Here is a 26,551-nt window from a genome sequence, read left to right as displayed (position 1 = left end):
TGGATGTGGCTGTGGTGGTGAATGTGTTGGATGTGGCGGTGGTGGTGGTGGCGGTGGTGGTGAATGTGGTTTTGGTAGCGGTGGTAAATGTGGTGATGGTGTAGGTGGTGGTGGTGGTGGTGGCGATGGTAAATGTGGTAGTGGTGTAGGTGGTGGTGGTGGTGAATGCGGTGGTGGTGGTGTAGGTGGTGGATGTGGTGGTGGTGGTGGTGAATGTGGTGGATGTGGCGGTGGTGGTGGTGTAGGTGGTGGATGTGGCGGTGGTGGTGGTGGTGGCGGTGGAGGTGGATGTGGTGGTAAATGTGGTGGTGGTGTAGGTGGTGGATGTGGCTGTGGTGGTGAATGTGGTGGTGGTGTAGGTGGTGGATGTGGCTGTGGTGGTGAATGTGGTGGATGCGGCGGTGGTGGTGCGTGTGGTGGTGATATAGGAGGTGGTGGTGGTGAATGTGGTGGTTGTGATGGTACATGTGGTGGTGGTGGTGGTGGTGAATGTGGTGGATGTGGCGGTGGTGGTGGTAAATATGGTGGATGTGGCGGTGGTGGTGAATGTGGTGGTGGCGGCGGTGGAGGTGGTTAGTTCCCAACACTTTGTGGAATACCGACGGTCAAGACTTAAAGAGTTAAAAATTGTAATCAATTCTCTTTCGGAGTTCATGTTATTATTTTTATTATCGTTATTCAATAAACGTTGTAAAAACTCAGACTCTTTGTTTTTGTTTTTGTTTTGTTTTACGAGTTTTTTCAGTTACAATAAAAGTTACACGTTACACCCAAGCTGTGTCTTCAGGGTAAATGGGGGTGAAAAAGATGACTGAAGAGTTAATCTGTTGATAATCACTTCATCCTCAGCGTCGTAGTGCAGCCACGACAGGAACAATAACCTAAACTTTACTTCGCGTACGCAGAGCATTACTTCCGTTGGGATGTTTCTACTGAACATTTCATACACCGTCTGTCTTATTGATTGAGTAATCGTCATCCACGGCAAGTTGACATGGGCATGGATGTACAGGGTAGCATTTCGCCTTTACTGCACGAAGATGGTGAGTCTTGTATAAAATTCAAACCAGATGGAAAGATTCGCATGGTACGGCAAGGTCCTCCACGAAACAATATTACGATTGTGAATATGATAAGGCCGTCCCCCTCGCCGATACCTATTGATGGCATTCGTTGCGTTGGTAATCCTCTCGCGTACCACCTCCTCCCAAGATAAAAGTTGTGCCTCATCTTCATTCCCCGAGGATTTGAGGTTTTGCAATGTCCGCACTTATCTGAGTATTGTAACTCCTGTTGCAAACATCTCTTGTGCAAAAAGTTTCCACAGCAATAAGTTTTCGCACTACATCGAGTCAAGGAGTCAATGACAAGGTCGCCTTGACAGATGAAACATTTGTCCTTGAACTCGTCTACTTCGGGGGTCAATCCTAGTAGTCTTCGACTTCTAACTTCCATTTCGTGAGTCAACAAACTTTGTTTTGGTCCTTTTCAAAACGTGTGAAGGTTTTATATAGCAGACTAAGAGGGAGTACCCCCTTATCCCTATTTTACCCCTTTGGCCGAGAAGGGAGTGGGACAAGTCTAGGATTGGTTCCGAAGAGGTCACCGTCCCACGATGCTTTGGAACGGGGAGTACCCCCTCACCCCAATTTTTACCCCTTTGACCGCAAAGGGAGTGGGGCAAGTCAAAGATTGGTTCCCGATGAGGTCACGGTCCCACGATGCTTTGGAACGGGGAGTACTCCCCTTACCCCTATTTTAACCCTTCGACGGAGAAGGGACTGGGGCAAGTCTAGGATTGGTTCCCGATGAGGTCACCGTCCCAGGATGCTTTGGAACGAATAGAAAGGTATATAAGTGCCTCGGACACAAGTTTCTCAGTCTCCATCATGGCCGCTTGCCGGACAGACCTCTGTCGTTTAAGACCACAGGACACTGTAAGTATCGAGCTTGAAGTTGCATGACATTTTTTGCGTGACCCTGGCGTGATTTGTGTCGCCATGGAAATCCGTGAGACCGATCCCAGTCCTCCGTCGAGGCTTGGTGGGCAGTTTTCCAACATGGCCGACTTTCGTGGGCGCCGCCATCTTGAATTCTTAATTCGGCTCCTGATTGGCTGAAAATAAATAGCGCCATCTTGGATTTGGAAAACAATAGCGTCCATTGTTCTCGAAACAATAGCCTATTGTCTTTCTCGGCTCCTGATTGGTTACCGCTCATATAAGCGTCTATTACTACTTACATTCATACACACTTTATTTGAAAAGGTCGAGTAATAGCACTAGGCTGATGTGGACCTTAACACTGACTTCGACAAAGCAACTCAAGTGTTATTGCTCAGAGATTAGGAAATTAAAACAAAGAAATTTATAAAATGTCTCATAGCGTGGATTCAGTTCTAGAAGACTTAATAAATATTAATGAAACTAGGGTTTTCTCTTGATGAAACACAACGAAAGTTTCTACATCGTACAAAGAGTCAGTTACCACAATTTGGTAATTCACTTCAATAGGCAGGCTGAATCTTCCAGGCAGAAACTTCCAGCAAACGTTGTAAGGACTGAACTGCTTGGTGGTTGAAACACACCCTCAATGCAAACGGCAGTCCCGTGCACCTTCCTCCGCCGGATCATTTCGCCACTATTTCGCCACCATTCTCTACTCCTGGCTCGCTCCACTTCTCGGCGTTGCTCGCCGGCTTATAGTTACTTCTATTCTCACTGCATACGTAATAAACGCATCGCGGAGGTTGATTTAATCCCTCAATTTCCACCATGCTTTTATGCCCCAGGGCGGGCATGATGCTTTGCGGTCTCTTCGTTTAAATTACCGGTTTTGCCTTCAGTGATCATTGTCATTTTTCCGCCGTTCCGGTGGAGGAAGGTTCTGTCGCCCCACCCTCCACCCCTGGTGCCGGTTGACGGTGCTACCCTCATTTCTCGCTGCATACTTTACCTGTCACAGTAGTCGCGGACTCCTCCCATAACTTAGTCTGCCGCGATGTGGTGATGGGTATGCAGTACTATTCCTTGCAAGTTCCGCTTCGCTTCGTTCCTCGCTATTAACCATCAACAACAACAACATCAATAACTTTATTAATGTGTCAAAAACGTCAAAAACGCAATATCATCCAATAGATTAGCTGTCAAACGTCCCAGATATCCATAACTAATAACTAAATGATTGACCCAAATGAGTCAAGTTATGCTGTTTATGATCGTTTTAATACGCCACAAACATACATTTATGTCCTTTAACTTATAGTCTGGGGAACAGGCTATTAATGTCTAGACGTAACAAAGGAAAGGTAATCTCACTAATTCGGACACATTTGAGGACCAAAAAAGTAATTTTTAATGCACAAATTATAGGCCTAATTGGATTATTCGGGCATTTGCAAAACTGTATCCGCTTAAGGAAATTACAGCCAAATTTGTGCTTTTAAGCCTGGTTTTCTCTAACGACGCGAGCACAAGCGCAAACACAGTAATTTTTATTTCCCCGTCAAAACGTCAATTACGAGCGCAAGCACAAGGATCAATTTTTTTTTCTTTTCCTTGTGCTTGCGCTCATCCTTTCGTTTGCGCTGCAACAAGTGAAAACGAAATACCGCTCCGGTATGACACAAGCACAAAAATATTTACCACACTTGGTTATGTTTAGCCATTACTGACCTCGCGCCTAAACAGTTTGAAAGGTTCGGATGATTTTGCTTGTGCTTGTGTTTACGTTGAATTTCATTTTCACTTGGGTAATCCCTATTGCTTGCGTTTGCGCTTGCGCTTGTGCTTGCGTCGCTAGTGCAACGGCCACTAATGCTCGTTCCAAAGTACCAAATTAACCTCTCCACAATGGCGTCGTTGGTCTCGGTCTCTGTTTGGTTTCTGTTTTATCGATATATTTTGATTGTGTTACGTATTGCTATGCTGCATTAAGCATTTTTAAATAACAAATGTTGTACCCACGAAAGCTGACGTTACATATTTAACTGGAGCAAATTCTGAGACCAATAAACGCCATGAACAGATCTAGACAATTGCGAAATCCGAAGGTAAAATATAAATTCATTTTTTACCAGGCGTCGTCGCTTAAGCAAACCACGACGACGACGGCAACGAGAATGCCACCAAACAAAAGGTTTAATGAGCAAAACAATGGCTGTGCATGTACGTTTTTAATCTTTGTACATTTCTTTGCCGTCCTCTGCAAGACAAGAACGCGAACTGACCAAGTTCTGCGTCGTCTGAGGAACGGCAACGACGACGGCTAATTTTTCGTATTTCTATTTGGAATTGAACACTGTCATTGCATAGTTAGCCTGAGCACGTTTTTGAAGCCATTGGCGTAATACACAGATCTAGACAATTGCAAATTTCGCTGGTAAAATAGAAATTCATTATTTACTAGGCGTTGTCGTAAGCGTCGCCGTCGTCGACCTTGCTTAGGCTCCCTGATGCTTAAGTTCTCTATCGTCTATCATGACATACATTTATACGGCATAATTTACATATCATAACTAGTCGGCTATGAGTGGTCAACAGGAAGTAAATAAAGTAAATATTATTAAAGGTGCAATAGTTTACAATAGCCCATTAATTTAGGTCGGGCTGCACTCTGTACAAAGCACTTTCTCAACAAATTCGTTTGCAACGATATTTTTGTTACACCTGATCGACTTCCGATGATGAAAAAGCTATCTAAATTGTCTAAATTAATTCATGCACAGTATCTGCATAATTGTGTCACCGTACAGTATCTGTATCTATAATGTTCTTCTATTGGTTCCGTTGTATGTCGTCGCTACAATGCGAGATTTTTACATGCCCTCACATCAAAATCTGTTAGACATACAAAGGTTTCCCAACGTTACCTGGCAGCTCTCTCCTCCGCACCTCCGCAGAGGTTCGAACGTTCGTTATAGAAATCCGCAGTGCGAGGTGAGTGCAGGCGCAAAGTAGAATGGAGCGATCGATGAGCTTCGAAGCTAACGCGCTTTCCGCCGTAGCCCTTCAAATAGCCCCGCACCCGCACTCAAATCGCTCAGTGGATTCTCTTAACCTAAGAAAAAAACCTTTGAGCATCTGCGCAGGAGAGAGGCCTGGCACTGTTAGTCCGTTCTATTAGCACAGACCGATTTTCGAGTGCCCGCCTGCGCCATCGGGTAAAAACAAGTGTCAGCTCACGGACTCTGAGGCGGTGCTGATGCTGACGCACTCTGCAACCAAGGATACGGTTGCCCTGGAGGCGGATACTGCGGAACTGTTTCTTTTCCAGGGTAGGGTGGTGGAGGTTCTGATGGATATGGGTATGCTGGCGGCGGAGAAGATGGGTTAGTTGGAGCTGGAACATAACCCACTGGAGGGGGTGGGTAGGGATTTGCTGCTGGTTGTTGAATAGGATTGGAAGGGGGATGTTGAATCACTCCTGATTGTGTGGTATGGGATGCTGAAGTCGTGCCAGTCATTGGCATTCCAACACCAGCTGCTCTACTGGGCGTCTTCTTGCTCTTTGCAACACACACGGAACAGCATACAAGCCCAATAAAGACCACCACACCGACAGCAACGCCTATTATCAATGCCCAAGAAGCTAAAGTAGAAATGAGCATAGATCGAACTAAATTAGTACAGGTAATCGTGCGACTGCGACTGCGATTAAGGATTCACCCTGCCAGTGATATTTTCCAAATTTTCTCGAAACTGCACGAGCCTTTAAAATATCACAACTGTAAATCCTCAAATGCTCCAGCTTTTATGCTATTACCGACCACTATCCATTACGTAAATGATTGTATTGCAGTGCAGTGCAGTGCAAAGTAAAAATGTACGATAAATTGGATTGGTCTCAGACAGTTACGAGGCGATGTAGTAATTTTCTGAGTCATATAAAAATATGGTTAAGATATTAGCGGTTTTGCTTTACGTGAGAAACATTCTGAGTCTCATTAACCAGCTTTGAGACAACACGGTACGTTTTTAATAATATAATAAAACATGAACAGGCAAGATCAAACGGAGTCATAATCATAGTTTAAAAGAGGGAGTGTTTATGAAGCTTGACAAAGTTCTTTGTTTCATGAAACCAGACTTTGGCCTGTAGGAAACCATATTTTTGCCCAAAGCTTGGACCAACTATGGGAAATTGAATACTCATTTTAACGAAATGCTTTTGAAGAAAATCTCAACTTCAAGCGTTGTCCTTGCTTCAAAAATCTCCAAAAAGAATCTATTATTTCCACCTATTAAATGGCTCAGTGATCTACCTGGAATTTTAGTTCAACAGTGCATACAATGAGCCCCTATTTCTGAGTGACTGTGCTCTCTCTCTGGAAATATTAGATCTGGAATCACAGATCTCTCTTTTTGTTCAGTTGTTTGCTTGATTGTTTGTTTGACTGAGGAATTAATAAGTAGAAACGTTTTGGTTACATAATTCATGCATAGTGTATGAGCGCAAAACCAAAGATTGTACACGGTCGTGGACCTTCCAACATGAATATTGTCATCTTTGTTTGCTCCTTTGACGTTTGCCGGGCTTCATAACCATTCCCCATTATTAACTATGGTATAATCAACCAGGATTGCTCCGTTGCACTTCTTGGTCGATTGGCGACATCGTTCACCTCTCTTCTGAATAACTATTGCTGAAAATTGAAGGTGTGATTATAAAAGGACCTTTTAGATCAAAAGACCTCTTGGAATATGAATATCGAAAAATCACAGATAATAATCAACTAATTCAACTTACTGGGTTTATCCTCTGCCGTGAACGTGGCCTTAAATCCTTTGTAAATTGAATAAGTCAAATGATCTGCTCTAAAACGCACCCACATGTAGCGGCCACTAGAGCGAATGTCCTCTGGTTTTGTGTAACCACAGAATTTTCCTTTACTATTACTATAACTGGACTTCCCATCTAGAATCTCCACATAATCTGCTGTACAACTGGATCCAAAGCTTGGCTTCAGTTCAAATCTGTCAAACCTGAGTTTCACAATCTTTCCTTCTGGTACAGTGATGAGCCAATCACAGCTCGAACCTGGGGGGTAATACCTGGGGTCCTGTGGACTTTGTAGAGTTCCGTATGAGCCACTTAAAGTCAGGTTGTTATTGTAGATGTTTCCAGTGAAACACATCTCCTTAGAAGAGGGAGCTATGGAGAAAAGTACAAATTATACAAGTTCAGTTCAGACAAAAACTATTGACTCTAAAGATGACTTGCACTCAGGTTGTGGAAGAATATCAGTCACCAACAACAGTGAATTTCAGAACTGACCTCACCCGGACGATCACAGTACACCAACCAGTTCATTAATTCCTAAGTTAAACTACCCATTGGGCTAATTATGCATCTGTCACACTCAACATAATAATGGAAAGGAAAATGCAAATTGGTCACACAATCTTGAATATGTCACACAAACGTAATGCAACACAGGTGCAACAAATCAATAGAAAACTACCAATTCTTTGGTGTTTCTTTCTGCCATTGTCTTGCCCTTGGAATAAACAAATCACTGACAGAGTCTCATCTGCCGAAAATATGGCTCTGTCAATTCCAAACCCACCCCTGCCCCCCAGGGCATTTGATGGGCATTTGACATGCATTTTGAAATGCCTGTCAAACGCCCAGGAAGTTGGGGGCGCATGGGCAGGCTAGAACTGACAGAGCCATAATCTCATCAATAGTACTTACGAAGTTCTACAGCTTCAAAATGGGCTTTGAAGCCTTTGCCCCCTTGCCAACTCATATTGTTCTGGGAGTTGGAATAAAACTTCACCCACATATACCCTCCGGTGGAGTAAACATCAGAAGGAGTGAAGATATTATGTCCACAATAAATAGCGAGTTCTTTACTCTCTGAACCCTGTCCATCGTGAATCTGCACATAGTCTATCTCGCTTGTTAGTTGTTTACAACTGGAAAAAACTGTTCCAAAATCAAAGTCTTCAAATTTCAGTTTCACTCTTTTTCTGGCAGGTACAGAGATGATCCAAATGCAAGTGGCATCATCTGGGTAAGGAACAGGGTAGTCAGGGGTAAAGAATGTACCAGAAGACCCTCTGAGCCAGTGGACCTTACTACTCCCATCTGATCGATGACATATCCCAGACGCTTCCTCTGAAACAAATGAAAACAAAATCATTTGCCACTGATACAGTAAAGAGTTAGCGTGCAGTGTTAATTCAAAATGTCAAGCTGGTTAATTAAATCATAAAACTAGTATTGAGTCAAAGTTTGAGCCTATTGTTGACTCTTTTGATTTGCAGTCCCAGGCTCATAGTAGAAGTGATAGTTTTTAGTATTATTTAAAGCCATGAAATAAGGAGTCAGGTTGCCCATTCTTCCAAGTCAGTGGCTCATGACAAGTGCCCTCATGCTCGGTTAGTAAGAGCTTTAAAATGCTAGCCTCTATGTTTAAATTATATATCAGGTATTTTAAATACCATAATTATGTCACTGACCACTTCTAAAATATGCAGCTGTTGCACTGGCTGACTGCAAAGTCAGATTGATTGTTTTTAATAGTTAATTTCTGAAATTAGCAGCTGAAGGTACCTGGTTGAAGATATGAGAAATAGTGTAAGAAAAAGAGTATTGCATAAGAATTCTGCATTACATCAGTACAGTATGATAATTGTTACCTTGTAATGCAAAAGACACTGATAAGGGGCTCATAATAAACTCATAAATCACACCCTCAGCTGTTTCTTAATGGAGCCTTAAATGCAATGCTAGAGGGCTTATTTTTGAAAACTGCCAACATTATAGCTAGAATTTTACAACAGAATACCCACTGGAAGTTCGGCTGGGGCCAGATCTTAATGAAAGCACTGTATCAGCTAGTATGCAGAGGCCAATGTTAAAGCCGTAGCTTTAGCATCCATGACACCATTGACTATTGAGTCACTATTATAATTTAGATATTAAGAAAAAGAGGTTGCCATGGAATCCTTGCAAAGATGGACCCAAGACTCAAGTGCATGAAAATGTATGATATAAACGAGGCAGATTAAGAGAAATGAGTGCATCAAGTCAAATTCCACAGCCCCACAACCATGCATCCCCCCCACCCCCCACCCCCACCCCCCATCTCCAAAAGGAAAAAAAACAAAGAAAAAAACAAAGAAGAAGGAGGAAGAGGAGGAGAAATGTGTCTTCTGTTCAGATCAGGGAAACCAACCATGAATTGACATGGGAGCTTCAGTTTTCTTGTGCTTGCCACAATTTGAGAGATTTTACTACACGCTCTCTTCGTTCAACACCACTGTAATATGAACACCTAGTAGGCTTTTGGTGTTTTGGTGTCAGTATTAGAGACTGACAGACACATTCACAAGGTTTTAAGAAATTAAACAGTTGTAGTGAATAAACTGTAAATGTACCTTCTTCAACAGCTGAAAAACTGAAGCTAAAGCCTTTGCTGGTGGCAAAGCTGTCTGTGTGGAACTTGACATACAGGTATGGGCCAGTGGAATAAATAACTTCTGGATGGGTTGTACCACAGTATGATCCAAGAAAGCTTGAGACAGCACTCGTACCATCATAAAATTTTAGCACATCACCAACACATGAACTTTCCAACTGGAAGTCATTGAATGTCAGTTTCACTATATAGCCACGAAATAATAGGCTATCGTCTACTATAATTAATAACCAACATTCCAGGTTATTGCCATAATCTGTTGGATAGTTGGGACTTGTAATAGTTGTGTTGTAGAGTCCAGAAGCTAGAACTGTGCCTCCAAAAAATCCACAATCTAAAAGTAAGAGAAAGCTAGGTATTAATAAACACTATCTGTATATATAATTGTGGCCAATTTTATCACTGGTTTCAGCCTGGGGTTTAACCCTACTACATGATTACAGGGTTAAATTAATAACAAAGGCTGACAAATGATAAAAATCTGACACTAACAGAGAAGACAAGATCCTTGTTTGAAAATCCAAGACCGGCAGTAGCAATAAACAATTTTATACTGTGAGATGCAAGAAATACCCTAGACTACAAGTAGTCCCTCTTTCACTTAGTCTTTCGTGGCCGTAAGTGAATTGTGAGAAAAAAATGAGCTTAGGATTTTGCACGGCCATTTCTTGCAGTTTTCTTTTGCATCATGCACAACAGACTAAGCAAAAGAGGGACTACTTGTAGTCTAGAAACACCCAGAAATGTGACACATTTCAAAAGCCTCTGATATGCTGAGATGAGATCGGATCAAAAGTTTCCAAGATCCACCACTTTCTAGACACTGTTTCCTACTGGCCTAATACACAGTCCTTGCATGGAATCTTAACCTATGGGTAAGGAAAAATCAGGACTTACAAGTAAGGATGGTGTTCAAAGGATAGCAGAACAAGAATTGTCTGGAATTGTCTGGAAGAAAAATGCAAACCACAGGAATGTACCTCCTAAGATTCTCCTCCCCACCAAATTAAAGAAAGCCTTCTTCTTTTGAATAATTGCGATAGGCATAGTTCGCCAAGGAATTTACCTCGAGGGAAGTCATGTCCATATTAAATTAATGCCAAATCTATTTTTATTAACACCAAAACCTCTAACTTACAATTACTGCAATAACTGCAGCCTACACATTTTAACACGGTGACCATATATTAATATGCATATCCCATCTCAACAGCTAACTATTTTTAAATAATTATCTTTTATGAAGAATAAATTAAAATTTACTCTTCACAGAAGATAGATCATCTAAAAACTACTTACTAAAGCTCTGTGCAAATGAAGTTCTTGCTATCCAGGAAGCCAGCACTAGACCTGTAATCCAAGAATTATGCATCCATTCAGTAAATGATTCAGTACTTCTGGTGATAACCTGTGTTTCTGTAGCTTAACTTACAGGTCCAGGGCAGGAAAAAAACCCAGGTCCAATTGCCCAGGGCAAGTTAATTTCGTTCTCGCACAAGTGAAAATGAAAGTTTGGTGGTCCAGTGGACAAGTAAAGAGCCAAAGGAGCGAAGTGAATCAAACAAACGGTCAAGACTGAATAACTGAGTTCAAAATTAGAATATGGGAAGAGAAAGAGACAGTTTCATTCTGACAACCCTCCTAGATTGAAGGGCTATTTCCCTGAGTTAAACACAGCGACAAGCATGATTGTATGTACTGCATTTACTGTACTTACACAAAAAGCTGATATATCAAGTGGTCTTTTCAAAGGCTGTGGCCAAGATGGAAAGTTTTGGAAACACACTTTGGAATCTCACAATATAAGCAAAAAACATTATTGCATGTGAAAAAGCCTGGGAAAAGGACAATATCAACGAAAGGCCACGGGCATAATGAAAGGCTCATGGCCTTTCAATTAATTATTAATGAAAGGCCACAGGCATAATGAAAGGCCTGCGGCCTTTCAATTATTGTCCTGATTACAAAGCTGTACCCATTCAGAAGTCTCTGAATTTAACAAATGGTAAATGCCATAGCGTGTACTATTGAGTTATAGATGCACGCGGGAGGTTGCTAAGCACGAAAGAAGCGTAAGAGTCGCACGAGGCGATCGCCTCGTGCGACTCTAGCTTCTTGAGTGCTTAGCAAACCTCCCAAGTGCATCCATAACTCAATAGTGCACGCTATGGCGTTTACCATTTGTTTTATAACATAACATTGAGACATTGGAACAACAGAAGTCCTTTTATTGAGCTACATCACAAAAAAATGTTTGTGTAGTCTTACATGACAAGAGAAAACAAGCACGCGAAAATTCATTCATGACAACCAACTACACACCAGTAACTCAATAAAGTTTCATCTTCACACAACTGCGAAGACAGTTTCGCATTTCTGGGAGAAGGACGTCGGCCATTACTTTGGAAACAATGTCTGTCAAAAGATTTGCTTTGTAAACATTGGCACACACGTCAGCAGCATACACCCATGGGCAAATAGTAGACGCTAAATTAACCAATCAGAGCGCGCGCTTTGCTTTAGTTATGTTATAACATGCAATGGAGAAACTTTCTAAAAAAACAAGGACCAATTAAGAGTTTTTATCATTAAATACAGCTTACTTTGTCGCACAGGAAGAACCTGCTTTTGCTAGATTTTGTGCACTCTGCAATTTACGGGTCTGGGAAAACAGGGTAGATGTTGGGAATATGTACAGGAATGGGAAGGGCTGTAAGGCATCATAGCTACCTTAAGTTAGAAACAGAAAAGAACAAAGCCAGTGTCCAAAAAAGTCAATTTATATCCATACTGGCAGATGGATTAAGTGATGCCAGTGCAGAACAAAAAACTGTGTTTATGCCACATTAATTTTTTGAAAAGAAGGGAAACCTGTGACTAAATTTGTAGACCTTGCTCCACTTAACAAGGGAGATGCCCAAGGAGTAACTGATGCAATCACCCAGGGTCCTCGTGAAAAACATGACTCGGGCCAACCTGACTTGAAGCAAAAACTTCTTGGTTGCAATTTTGATGGAGCATCAGTAATGATGGACTGAAAAACAGGAGTTGCAAAGAGTATATCTGAGATGGTTGAACACAGCATTGTTACCATTCATTGTATATAGACCCACAATTTGGAACTTGCAGTACGTAGCTGATGCTGTCAAGACTGTGCCATATTTGCAGAAATTTCAGGACACCATTTACCAAGTGTTTAAATTTTATCATTATTCACCAAAGGAAAGAAGGGAGTTGAGAGATGTGGGTGATATCATACAAGATAATACAGCTCACTTTGGTGGAGGTAGCTAGCACAACTCGATGGCTCAATGGCTTGCAAGCAAACATAGAGCCTTGCCTGCCTAGGAGAAAAACTTACCAGTAGCTATTAGTAATTTGGAACATGTTGCTACAGGAAGAGGTGAAGATGCTGCAAATGCTAAAGAAATTCTCAAAGTTTTCAAGACAGAAATTTTTTTCAAGATGCTTTGTTTCATACTTGATGTCACAAAGACATCAGATCTCAGTGTGTAATTTCAAAGTGATCAACTCCCTATAGGAGAATCTTTGTTTACAATATTTGCCTCATTACCATAAGTGATACAGTTTCTGATGGAGCTACAAAGAGATTAATACTGAATATTGAAAGGGCACAGCACGATTAGCTGTCCCAAGGAATTTGAGTGCAATGTGTTAAATACTTTTTGTGTGACGAGGGTTTAAAAGCTCAAAATTTTATAAAGAATGTATGAGCTCATTAGCGCTTTTGCCACACAGAAATTTTGATGTTTTTGAAACCCAATTTCTCCTCAAATATTACACCCAAAGAGCCAGAAATTTCACTACTTACTAAGTTTTACAAGCTCTTTAAGTTTTTCTAGTAAAATCGTGTCTAGCATGATGCCTTCTATGCGCAAAGTCGTATGTTAATTAGGAAAAATGTAAACAATGACATCAGCAAAGATTCGCCTACTACAGATGTTAGAAGAAAGATTAAAGCAACTCTTGCTAATCTTGAAGTTCTCAAATCAAGGCTTGCACCACAAACACTCAGTCCAAAATTGCCGCAAACACATTATCACGTCAAGTTTGGAGCTAACTTCAATCCTGTTACGGGCATCTTGAAATGTACTTTTGTCAAGATTTTGTCAAAGGATTTTTAATTACTTGTAGGAAAAGTGCAAATTTGTGAAACTCCCAATCAATGTTTATCAGTACACACTAATTGACTTTGCATACATACAGTCGGTTGGCAATAACAAAGCGAAAAGACAAATTTTTCTGCGGTTGTGAATTGTCGATCATGACTTGCAGTGTGGTAGGCTCGACTGGCAACCTGCACTTTGAAATCCAATATATTGTAGCTGTGCTAATTGTAGCTAGACTCCCAATTGTATTGCTAGATAATACAGTTCTTTCACTTAAAAGTCTTGTCCATTTTTGATAACATATAAAGCATAAATACCCCAAATATGTTTTCACAGCACTTGAAACCCAGTCAAACATCTCTTGCATGTTTTGAGCCATGTCCTTTGATGACGTCACAAGAAGCCCAACTCAGATCCCACTATGCTCGGTTGTGGAGCAAGAAATTACAACTTTAAATGCCTGTAGAATTGTGGGGATTTTATCAATCAAGATAATTTTTTCACTGAAGTAATAGGGAAAACTGGTAGATTTCATTAAAGGAAAAAACATTTCGGGCGTTAGTTGCACTGCAAGAAGGCAAGCTTTGAAAACTTGGGCCAACAGAGAATTTATATGAAACCTTCTCATGTTCCAATAGTAAGCTACTACTGAGTAGCTTGAGAAAAGAATTGAAGTCTTAAGTCGTGGGCCAATTGTCCATTTTGAAGTCTTTGATCCCAGAAGGTAATGCCCCAAAATCAAACTGAAAGAGCAATCTATAGAGACCAGGAAATTTCAGGTCTACTTGAATTCTTTTCTTCAGTTCTTTCCCAAGACGAGAGGATAGCTGCTCAGTCTCAATGACAACTGTCAACCCAAGAGTTTCTGCCATGTACACAGGACAGAAAAACCTGTACATATATGTATGTAATTTTGCTAGCTGTCTTCAAAGACTGAAGGCCTTATTAAAGCTCCATCCTGCTTTTGGTTGAGATTATGCCATATAGTTTTATTTCCTTCTTTGTGGTAGTACTTTTAGAGCAGAGGCAAACACACAAAGCAATAGAAATTATAAAACAGAACTGGTGCCACAGTTGTTGTACTTTGCTGTTAGTATTTTAACAGAATTTTAGCCTGCCAGGTTACATTGTTAATAAAACATTGATTGATGCTTTTAGTTGTACATCATCGAGTTATGTTTCACTTGAAAGCTTTGGAGAGCACTCAAAACTTTGCTTTCCCCTGCACCTCAAGAAACTCTTACGCTTCTTTTCTGCTCTCCAAACGTCCGCAATGTATCACAATAATAACTCGATGATACGATTAAACACCTGACGTCATCGATATTTTTGCTACAGGTAAAGATTATGTACATGCACGCAAGAAACGAAACAACACTGAAATAACACGATATCACGTTCTAACTGTAAAGTTACCACACACTTTAAAGTTTTTCATAAGTTTAGCTTACAAGAAAGAACATTTTCCTCATAACTTCAGCTTATTCAGAGGTATGCAAATTTTAGCCGTCATTTCTACGACGATCTGTCTGCGAGTTCGTTTACACAGATACAAAACTACATGAAAGACTTGTTATGGTTGAGATAAACATAGCACGAGTATTAGACCGTACTAATACCCACTGAAATGACTTTTTTAGGCAATTTTTCATTGCCTTTCACTTGTTTACAAGTGCTGTGAAAATTATTAGTCAGACAATGCAAAGTTTGGACGGTGTTTCAATTCGCGACCGAATCTATTAGCTGAAATGATTGCAGCTGGCAAACAAGTCACACTGCATCGTTTAGTTAAACAAAGAACTGTATGCATAATAAATGTATGGGGTTATACGGAAATCTTGCCAAAGAGTCAATCAACTTACCTAAGATGTTCAAGCCTGCTGTACGTGCCATTATAAAATTGGTAAATCGACGAAAACCACAACCAAGCGGAACAAGTTCAGCTGTGCTCATTAGCATGTTCTGTTCTAGGCGTTCCAATGCAAAATAGGTTTAAAAACATGGGTAGTCTGGGGAGAGAATCCCAGACCATTCTCGCGGGAGTTACGCAACGCTCTAGGAAGCAACGAAATCACCTTTATCACTGTAAATATAGACAATGAAGTTAGTGACTTGAAAGATCAGAAATCATCAAGATGAAAAGCGACTTCCCATTCTACCTCTTTTGCCCTGACGGCTAAGACGGATGTGATGTGATACTATTTTAGCCTAAAACCGAAGCTCCCATAAAATACTAATTATCCACGAAGGGGCCGTCCCTATGATCACAAAGAAAACTTCAAAATTCGCCGGGCAGGATTTGAAAAAGACAGTTTTATTGTTTTTAGATGTGATCGGCCAAAACCGACAGAAAAATATTTGTTTACAAGAAGTTGAAAATAACTTACATAAGCATACATACTTTATTTGAAAAGGTCGAGTTCCAGGCAGCACCTGATGTGGACCTTAACACTGACTTCGACAAAGTAACTAAAGTGTTATTGCTCAGAGATTAGCGAAATCAAAACAGTGAAGTTTGTAAAATGTCTCACAACGTGGATTCAATTCAGGAAGACTTTACAACTCCTCTGGAAGATAAGCTTATCTCGCCGAAGCAACTTGATAACTTTCGAATAACTTTTATAAAATTCGAAAATGCGGCGAAAGTTTCTCCAACACATTTAACGTACAAAGAGTCACTTACCACAATATGACAATTTATCTCTTCAGGTTGAATCTTCCAGGCAGAGACTCCCATCAAAAGTTGTAGGGACTGAACTGACCTATAATCCTTTCGCCACCATTCTCTATTCCAGGCTCGCTCCACTTCTCGGCGTTGCTCGCATATCCTGGCAAGTTCCGATTCGCTTCGTTCCTCGCTAGCTCCTCCTTGATCGAGCCCACCCTCGCTCTGCTTCACGGCATTGTTCGGTATTATTTCGTCTCCTTTCCCTAGCCCTGACTCGCTCTACCTCACGGCTTTGTTCAGTACTGTTTTCGCCTCCTTTCTCGATCCTCTTGGCTATTTCTTTGCCTATTAATTCTTGCTCTCTGCGGTACTCGACCTTTCACGTTCAGTTCAGTTAAGCCCTGTCTTGAAAACGTAATTTAAACTCCTCGATCGTTTGTTGACAAAACAACAGAAAGGATTTTACTTTCCTTAGATGGAAAACTTATGTTTTCCGGGAACAATCTTTTTGCTGAAAAAACGTTCCTCTAAGAGGCCAGGTTCTAACACCTTTTAGGAACCACGCCCATGCATCGGCGATCCGACGACGTTGCAAATGGGTAGAGAAAGCAAGCGCCCATTGAAATGACTATAAATTATGCCGGCATAATTTCGAGCATAATACTATGGTGCGAGCTTCGAGCATAATGCCGGCATAATAGTCATGTTTAGGAGCATAAAAGTTGATAAAATTATCCTGCTAATAAAAACAACAAAATAATATGTTTAAAAAATGCCAAATGTGGGCTTTGTGGCTGCTTTATGCACTTATTTGGTTTTGTTGGGGGCCTGGCTACCTTACATTATGCCTGGCTCCCCAGGCAGTTCTCACTAATCATGAACCGAACCGAAGAGACTAGGCTTTGGTAGATTGTGCTAGCATAATTTTTAGCATAATTTAGAAAAACGAGCATAATTTAAAGCTTTTATTTCAGTTTAGCACTGCTAGCATAATCCGAGCTTTTATGCCTTGAAAACAAAAAAAAACCCATCATAGTTCTAGAATAATTCAGTTTGTACTTTACTTCTGTATTGTTATTGGAAAATATCGAGGTCTGGAAGACTCTAGCTAGGTCACCCCGTACATATCTGAGAGGCTGAGACTCTCCTCAGGCCACCACGCTTATGGCTCGGCGGCTCGGCCCCTCAGGCCTTAGATCAAAGATGGCGTCGTCCTCGAGTACATCCACTGATTCCACTCCCAGCACTTCCAGCACTCCCAGTGCCGTACCGAGAGCTTCAATCTCTAGAGAACGTGTTCCTAAAAGTAATACTGGAAAGTACAAGGAAAGAGGTAACTCAGATCCAAAGAACATGAGTCTTCGTGATCGAATCGAAGAATTTCCAGAGGAAAATTTGTGTCTTCGAGGTGGAAAACTGTTTTGCAATGGGTGTAAGACTGTAAGACTGGAAGGTGGACTGTCTGAATGTTCATTAAAGTCAAAATTGATAGAGTTAAGCTCCTGGCGATCTTTATTTTCCTTAAAATCCAAGTAGCATAACTTCGGTGACAGAGAGCATAATTTTCAGAAAGTAGCATAATTTTGGCATAATTTCTAAAAAATATGAGCACTGCTAAAAGCATAATAAGCTTTTTTTTCGAGCACAATCTACCAAAGCCTAGAAGAGACTGCTGTCATTTAGCTCTTGTTGCCCCGTATTAGAGCATTCTTATTTCAAAGACATTGTTGTCATTTAAAAGAAGGACATTAAATAATATGTTAGCCCTTATTTTGTCTCTTTTTCGCAAAATTCACCCGGCATCTTTGAGCATAATGTTAGGGCACGAGCATAATTTCGAGCAATGCTATGATTTTAGGAGGGACGCTCGACATGGAGGAGAATATGATGCACGAGATAGGTATGATAGAAAAACGACATAAAATGCAATGCTTTCTTTATACTTTATTGCCTACAGCAGGACAACCTCTCTATCTCTAATTTGCGATCATGTGGTCATGGATACAGGTTACGCTCGGCTCGAATTCCGTTATCTCAAACTCCCCGCTATCTCGAGCTCAACTTATTTTCTTTCGATCGGGGGAGCTGAGCGCGGGCTCCTTTCTCGAACAGCGGCCGGTAATCGAACCCACTCGTGTACCCTCGGTGATACTTTGTCAGTCAGTTTCTTTTGGCTTTTTCAAACCCCCAACATCTCGAACCTATATTTTTCGTTTCCCTTTTCGAGATAGCGGGATCATCATTGACTTTACAGCGGAAACTGTTTAACAATTAAATTTCGACTCGTTCACTCAATAACTCTACGATTTCTCAAGACTGAACTATCAAACCACTTTCATCCAGCTTTGTTTAGTGCTCCCGTTAGCAACATCACTAAAAACCCTTAAACGCTTGTATCCTGACAAGAAAGGGGAGTTACTGAAATAAAATAGTTGTCAAAAAATGATACAGCATTTATTTCTATTTCGCACCCTTTAAAAAGAAGTATTCAAACACGCTTCAGATTTACAGAGGTAGCATGTAACATGTCTTGGGGGCTGGGGGGGGGGGGGGGGGGAAGAGATTCCCATATGAAAAGGTCGGGGATGCTTGATGCTTAAACCCCTATAGGAGACCGATCTGGGCGTGATTCGAGTATTATTTGACCCCTAAAAGATACCACAACGGAATAGATAGGCTCGATTACAGGCCACTGTTCCAAAAAGGATCCCGCGCTAGTAGACTAGACTCCAGAGACCGGCGGAAATCGAGCCTAAAACAGAAATAAGAGCGGTTTCTATCATTTTTTTTTTTTTTTCCGGTGCACCCTGAAAGATACTTTGACAGATAAAACTAGTTTTGTGTTGTCATGAACACCCCAAGTGAGGCCAGAATCGTTGATTTATACCCCCAAAGGAGACGACGAGCATCCCCGACCTTTTTATAAGGGTATCCCCCTCCAGGGGGGCAAAACCATGCAAGTGATAACGTCAGTCTGATAACTAAGAACCTTGGGTGTGAGATTTGCTTCAGATGAGGTTTCACGGCACCATTACACTTCGATTCTATACTTAGCAAACCCAAATTAACTACGCATATATTGAAGAAATGAAGTTTATGATTGAAATTAATTGAAAGGTCGCTTATAATTGAAATCACGGCGACTGAAACAAAATATATTAATAAATTACTTTTAAAATACTCGATTGCTTTTATATTAAAAAGAAATGATTTCATCCTTCTATAATTTATCTGTATTTGTAGTCGTATAATACATATATGCTTGATTTCCGCCACTAGAAGCTAAATAGACCTTGATAGCCCGTACCAGCTTTCACGACTTAATTATTGAGTTAACATGCAGTAACCTCTAACTAACCGAGCGCGAGGACCTTTCTGGGAAATATTGGCTCTAGGTCGCGGTAATACACACCGAGCCCGGCCAGGTCCGTACAAAAGCAACTCAACCTATATTCTCCAGTACGGCTCCAGCAAGCTAGCTTAGTAAGTAGTTTATTATATGGCAATCGGGCAATGCTTGCTTCGAATTTGTTGGCTTTCGAAAACAGAAAATATACGGCTTTATGGTCGTTTCCATGGAAATGGTCCGTCTGGCAGAATCCCGACCACCAAAGAACCAATCAAAACGCCGGATTTATCTCAAGACTACCTTGCCATATAATAATAGGTAAATAAATTTAGAAAATGCATTCACAACATCGAGAATATAATAGGCATAAAATAAAACTAAAATTAAAGTTTATTTTAAACTTATATCCGTGTTGATAAATGTTCCTCGATTTGGTGCATGTTTCAGGTAAACGTCGTGGTAATTTACACGCCCTCACATGAAATTCTCTACAGCATACGAAGGTTTCCCAAAGAACCCCTGTATAATCTGGCAGAATTTCGAATGTTCATACATCATTAGACCGAAAACATGCTACATGCAGTTTACGAACCTCAAAAGTTCATTATTAGTGCTCTATGTACGTAGCCGTGATTGCCCTGGAGGTGAGTAGGGCGGAGCTGTTTCCTCTCCAGGGTAGGGTGGTGGTGGTTCTGATGGTAATGTGTATGGTGGTGCCGGGAGTGATGGGTAGGGATTTGCTGCTGCTTGTTGAGTAGGATGGGGAGGGGGGTGTTGTATCACTCCTAGTTGTGTGGTACGAGAAGCCAAAGCTGTGGTGGTCGACAGTGCTCTACTGGGCGTTTTCGTTCGCTTTATGATCACCACGACACAGAGAGCAAGTGCAATAAAACATACCACAATGGCAACAATGGCAGTAACGATCACAGTCCATGATCCTGAAAACAATCATAACAAACAACTAGGTGAGCATGAAACTTGCCTCATACGTAGATACTCTAAGCTCATCGGTGGGACAGAGGAGGGGGTACCAAAAGCGTTTTATATGGTGAAGCTTCACCCCAAGTCGGGAGGCGCAACCCTTTAACAATTTATATACCGTTTTTGACGGAAACGTGGCCCCCTTTTTGCTTACTTAGAAATTGTATTCTACTGTAAAATCTGTAAATGACGGCTGAACTTGTGTGTTTTTCCAATGAATAAGCTATAAAAAAATCAACGTTGTAGCGACAGCGACATATGACTTCATGCAGAAAAACGACAGTGACATTTGCTTCTGCTGGTTAGGCGGCATCGGTACATGAAAGGGCATGGCATGGCGACACGGCTACCCACTTGGAAGGCCTCTTTACATACGTAGGTGTCCAGGTGTATTTTGTTTTAGGATACACAAGGCCATCCCTTCTTGGCAAGAGTTGACTTTTTGCCAAGCGAAAATACATTTTACAAATTACTAGTCTTCTTCCCTTCACCAGCCTTTAATCTACCGTCCCCTCTCCCGACACATCCCACTCCTAAGCCTCGCCCCTTCTTTTACTCTCATGGGCAAAACCCTGCCTTTCTACTACACCATGCTCAACCAACATTAAGGGGAAAATCCTCTAAAAGGTTTACGGCCGTACGAATGACTGGCTGATTAAACAAACCAGGGGTTTTTTGTTCAATCCAGTTTTAATAAAGCTGTTTGCATTGCATTCAGTCGTGAAAAGAGAACAGGCGAGTTTAATGTCGACGTTCATGTTCCCTGGAGTGTAATGAACACCATTTTAATTCAATTATACCTGGCCAATTAATGAATAGACCGGATTGAAGGTGTCGCGTCAAAAGGGCCTTGTTAATGAAAAGACTACTAAATAACTGTAGAAACATTTCATACAATGATTAACTCGAAAGTTTTCAACTTACTGGATTTATCCGCTGCTGTGTAAGTGGCCTTAAATCCCTCGTAATCTGAATTCTGGGGATCTGTTCTAAAACGCACCCACATGTAGCGATCACCGGAGCGAATGTCCTCCGGTTTCCCATCACCACAAAATTTTCCTTTACTCTCACCAGTATTGGGCTTGCCATCTAGAACCTCCACATAATCTGCTGTGCACTGGGATCCAGAGCTTGGCTTCAAATCAAGTTTATCGAATTTGAGTTTCACAATCTTCCCTTCTGGCACAGTGATGAGCCAATCACAACTCAAACCTGAGCGGTACCAGTTGTAATCCTGTGGACTTCGTAGAGATCCAAAAGAGCCACTTAAAGTCAGCTTGTTATTGTAGACGTTACCTGGAAAACACATCTCCTTGGAAGAGGGAGCTATGGAGAAATAAAAATGTTACAAATTCACCAGATTAGTTCCTGGCAAGTTAAGCCCATCAATTACTAAAGCTCTCATAAGTACCCCGATTTCTTCTACAGAAAATAGTATAGGAAATGTAGCATGATATTTGAGTAGTAATATCTACAGTCTTGGACACAATTCCTGGGAGACTTACTTTGTTTTACCCACTCATAATGTTCAGAAAAAAAAGTTATTTCTCTAGCAAGAAGAAATTCACCTCGCAGTGCCGCTTATTTGTCAACATTGTATGGGAAAATGGGAACGCTATTTCGTAGCATGCATGATAAATACTCAAAATACAATTGTTGAAACTTGTAAGTGTCTTAGGAAGTTTTGCCTGTAACAACAATCACACCAAAGAAGAGGGTATTTAGGCCAAATTCAAACAACTTGTTTGTGATATTTGGTATACCGTTTCACATAAATTGAACATTGTAAGTTTCTATATTTTTGTCACAATTTTAGGTTAGATGTCTTTATATTTATAAGTAAATAATTATTATCAAGTTTGTTGGGTGGTTGGATGGCTTGATAATTGTTAACAATTCCATGTATGTATCTTTTTTATTACTTTGTTATTACTTATTTAATGTTATCTCTTTTGTTTTAGTCATGCGTTTTATACATGAGCCCCTGACTCGGATACTGAGGGCAACCTCAATCCCACGCAGTGACTTTAATAAATTGATTGATTGACTGATTGATTGATTGATTGATTGATTGATTGATTGATTGATTGATTGATTGATTGATTGAATATGAAGAAAAACAATACTTACAAAGATCCACAGCTTCAAAATGAGCTTTAAAACCTTTTGAGCTTTCAGAACGATTTGACGAGATGGAATAAAACTTCACCCACATGTGCCTCCCAGTGGAATAAAAGTCCAAAGCACTGGCCGCGGCGTATCCACAGTAAAGAGCAAGCGCGTTTTTTCCTGGGACCTGGCCACTGCCAATCTGCACATAGTCTTTCTCGTTGGTGCGTTTTTTGCAACTGGAAGAAACTGGGTCAAAATCAAAGTCTTCAAATTTCAGCTTCACTCTTTTGCCAGAAGGTACAGAGATGATCCAATTGCACCTGGCGTCATTTGGGTAAGGAACAGGGTAGTCAGGGGTGAAGAATGTTCCAGAAAAGCCACCGAGCCTATTGATCTCGTCACCCCCATTTGATCGTGACAGACGACATATTCCAAATGCTTCCTCTGCAAGGAATGAAAGTAACATAACCACCTTGATATCGAACAGAGTGATGATCAATACTGTGTTCTAACATATGCTGTAATTAACCTATATTTTGTTTAATTTGTCATGAGCACCAAAGAACAAAGTAAGAGATCTGAGTACCTGATGTTCTATCATTCAACTGGTGTAACTCCCATCATGGACTCATTTTCGTTGTAGCCCTTTGCTGAACTAAATACCCTGATTACTTAGAACAAAAATGTCATCATTTCTACAATATTACCCCGTGTCGGCATCCGTACATAGTACACATGCAGTGTACTCTCTGCATACAATGCGAGTCCATGAAGTTAGATATTTTAGTTCTCTCCACGCATTCCCATCTATACCTAGCTAAATCGTGTAGAGAGCTAAAGTATTTAGCATTATGGGCCCACAATGCACGAAGAGAGCTAGTCAGAGTAGCTGTCATCATAGGCCTGCAATGTGTACACAGGGCTAGATTGGCTAGTGTCACAGGCCTGCAAAGCGTGCAAAAAGCGAGAGTTTATAGCATCATAGGCCTGCAGAGCGTGCAGACAGGAAGAGTATTTAGCATATAAGGCCTGCAATACGTGCAGAGAGTTAGAATATCTAGTTCTCTGCGCGCTAAGCAGTTCTATGACGATAGATACGCTTACTAGCTCTCTGTACACATTACAATGAATAAAACATTGCAAAACTGTACCTTTTTTAACAGCTGTCAAACTTAAGCTGAACCCTTTGTAATTAACCATGTTGTCTGTGCCAAATTTGATATACAGGTATTGGCCAGTGGAATAAATAACTTCTGGATGGATTGTACCACAATATGATCCAAGAAGGCTTGACGTCTCATTCATACCATCATAAAACGTAAGCACATCATCACATGGGTACCCCTCTTCCAACAAGAAGTCATTGAATAACACCTTCACTATATAGCTCAAAAATGACACTTTTATTGTCCATGAACAGTTCAAGTTATCTCCATAATCCGATGGATAGTCTGGACTTTTGATTATGGTGTTCTCCAGTGAAGCAGTGAGGTCAGAATGGCCACAATCTGAAAGCAAGAGACAAATGGGAATTTATGAAAACAAATCATTATTCTTACTCTTGTTTAAAGAATTGTACCCTTTTCATATAATTGCCAACATTTCCTGGGTAAAATACGTGAGATTTTTGTTCCCTTTAACTGAATCTGATCACAGGTTAAAATATCGAATGTTCAAATTTATAATGAAACAAATGTGCAGGTTATAGGCTCCTAGCATCGAATCTTATTAAGAAAAGCGGGAATGTCCTGACATACACGTACAAAATACATAGGAAAAAGAGTGAATGGTAGAATGGTTGTCCAAAAGACTTGGTTCCATTACTAAAATTTACACTTCACGAAAAGTAACCTCCATCACGGTACAGATCACGTTAAAGCTGTAACAAAATATTCACTTACTACTGCCCCGGGCAAAGGTAGTTTTTGCTGCAAAGGAAACTACTATAATTGCACCTGTAATTAAAAAAAGAATTCATAAATTTATATTGCCAGTTGATCAATAAATACTATCATATACTAGTTATGCAACACTTTCAAGTGGTATACTATGGAATATCCCACGAGTCACTTGTATTTTCTCAGTATATAAACGAGCCGTTAGGCGAGTGCGTATTCCAAGAAAATACAAGTGACAAGTGACATATTCCATGGTATACCAGAGAGCGCTGCATAACTATTTTATACAATGCCATAGAATATACAGTGGACAACCCAGTCAGTGCGACATACGCGCGGCGCATGATGAGAAGGTTGGATGTATCAATACCGTCCAATATACAGCGGCTTTCCTGTATTCTAATTGGCTGTATTTTCTATGGCATGGTATAAAATATTTTATCTTTTGGCCAGAACGTTGTATTTTATTTGGAAATGAGTGACTATGGAATCGGATACCCTGCCGCATAACGTCTTTCGTCTCTCCTCATAAAATCTACTATTTTTTTTATTATTATTTTGAGCTTTCTGTAACAATTTTCAGCTTAAAAATTTGAGCACACAAGTTTACCTTTCCATAACTTTGCATGACCAAGACTTAAAAGAACATATAAGAGAGATCTCTTTCAATAAAAACGGTGTACAAATAGATGACGTCACTGATGTTTCTGCGGTACTTGCATGTGCTTGCAAACGAAACAATTTATTCATCGCAGCAATATACACGAAAAGATGATGAAATCTTCATAACTAGTTACAAAAAAAGGTAAGATTAGCAAATGAAATTTGTGTAGAAACTATGCAATTAATAACTGTAGTTTCTTCACAGTTTTCATTTGCTACAATAGGCTGGCAAAGTTTACAAAGAAAGATCTTATTATAAGCTTTAATAGAATTACTTGACGTAACTTGTACAAAATGTAGCCAACATCGACAATATTGTCGGCTTGCAATGATATTCATAATAACTTGGCACCAAAATTAACGAGATTTATGCCAATTGAAATAATTTTTCAGTCATTTCGATCAGTGATTGTTTAGGTAACCAGTGCCATGAAAATTATTTACACATCTACTCGAGTTGCTTCCAACTGCCAGACTAATGGAGGTCGCGACCCGTCGGCACAAAAGAAAAACCTACAAGCTTATGTAAATAAACCTTGCTGCTAGGCCTTGAATGTAAAAGATAGAAGAATAAAGTCAACTTACCCAAGACGTTCAAGCTTGCTACAAGAGCCATGGTGTATTTGCTAAAACGAAGTCAATACGTAAAGCGGAAGTTGTCGGACACTTTATCAGCAAACTGCACAAGCATGTGCCAGGCTTGTGAACGAAAAATTTAGGGGAGATATCCCGGCGTCACGAAACGAATGGAATTTATACCATTGATGTCTGTAATCGAACGCAAAACCCATCAAAAAACATTTGCTAAACTTTGTAGGCAAATTTCAAATTCCGAGTTCTCCAGTAATGAAATAAAACATCCGTTGAAAAACAAAGGCAGCAGTTTACTTCAAGCTAAACTGAACTTGTTTCGAAAAACATCGGGAAAGGGTGTTTGTCACACGAGCAACACGTGAGTTTCATAACTGACACAAATATGGCTTGTTCCAAGCTCATTGCGTGAGTGACGCTGTATGGCTCTGCCAAACAGCGTAACTAAAAGAGTTTGTATCGGAATGAAACGTACGTACTATTTAAAGCAAGTGATCGTTTCATTGTTGTAAGGCGGAGGGATCCACTGTTCTTATTTACGTCACTGTAGACAGAGTTAGCTCTTTCCATAAATGTCCGGATATTTTTTGGAAGATTTAGATTTCGAGATATTAAATTAAGAAAAAAATAAAATATTCAGAAAATTTAGGTATAAGGCCTAGAGTGAGTTGACTTCATCGTGTCCAGGCCTTGATGGACTACGAGAAGCGAGCATGTTTTGAATGAGAACGG

General features: G+C 40.5%; 2 protein-coding genes across 2 annotated transcripts; both read right to left on the bottom strand.

Moving 5' to 3' along the window:
- Positions 1-3,073: 3,073 nt before the first annotated feature.
- Positions 3,074-15,530, bottom strand: LOC110052101 (tolloid-like protein 1). Its single transcript, XM_089274311.1, has 6 exons — positions 15,420-15,530; positions 10,727-10,777; positions 9,387-9,761; positions 7,696-8,121; positions 6,748-7,152; positions 3,074-5,589 (listed from the first exon to the last, which is right to left on the bottom strand). Exons 1-6 carry the CDS (start codon positions 15,514-15,516, stop codon positions 5,180-5,182), a joined length of 1,764 nt encoding a protein of 587 aa, XP_089130437.1. The 5' UTR covers positions 15,517-15,530; the 3' UTR covers positions 3,074-5,179.
- A 2,624-nt stretch (positions 15,531-18,154) lies between these two features.
- On the bottom strand, positions 18,155-26,531 carry LOC110052100 (tolloid-like protein 2). Its single transcript, XM_089274322.1, has 6 exons — positions 25,814-26,531; positions 24,569-24,622; positions 23,819-24,175; positions 22,686-23,111; positions 21,480-21,881; positions 18,155-20,512 (listed from the first exon to the last, which is right to left on the bottom strand). The coding sequence occupies exons 1-6, from the start codon at positions 25,842-25,844 to the stop codon at positions 20,190-20,192; spliced, it is 1,593 nt and encodes a 530-aa protein (XP_089130448.1). The 5' UTR covers positions 25,845-26,531; the 3' UTR covers positions 18,155-20,189.
- Positions 26,532-26,551: the final 20 nt, after the last annotated feature.

This window comes from Orbicella faveolata, unplaced genomic scaffold (genome assembly GCF_042242905.1).
Source record: "Orbicella faveolata isolate gen_17 unplaced genomic scaffold, um_ofav_v1 contig_35, whole genome shotgun sequence".
Taxonomy (NCBI): domain Eukaryota; kingdom Metazoa; phylum Cnidaria; class Anthozoa; order Scleractinia; family Merulinidae; genus Orbicella; species Orbicella faveolata.
Note: the sequence above shows the minus strand (reverse complement) of the source record. Positions and strands in the feature narration are given on the sequence as shown.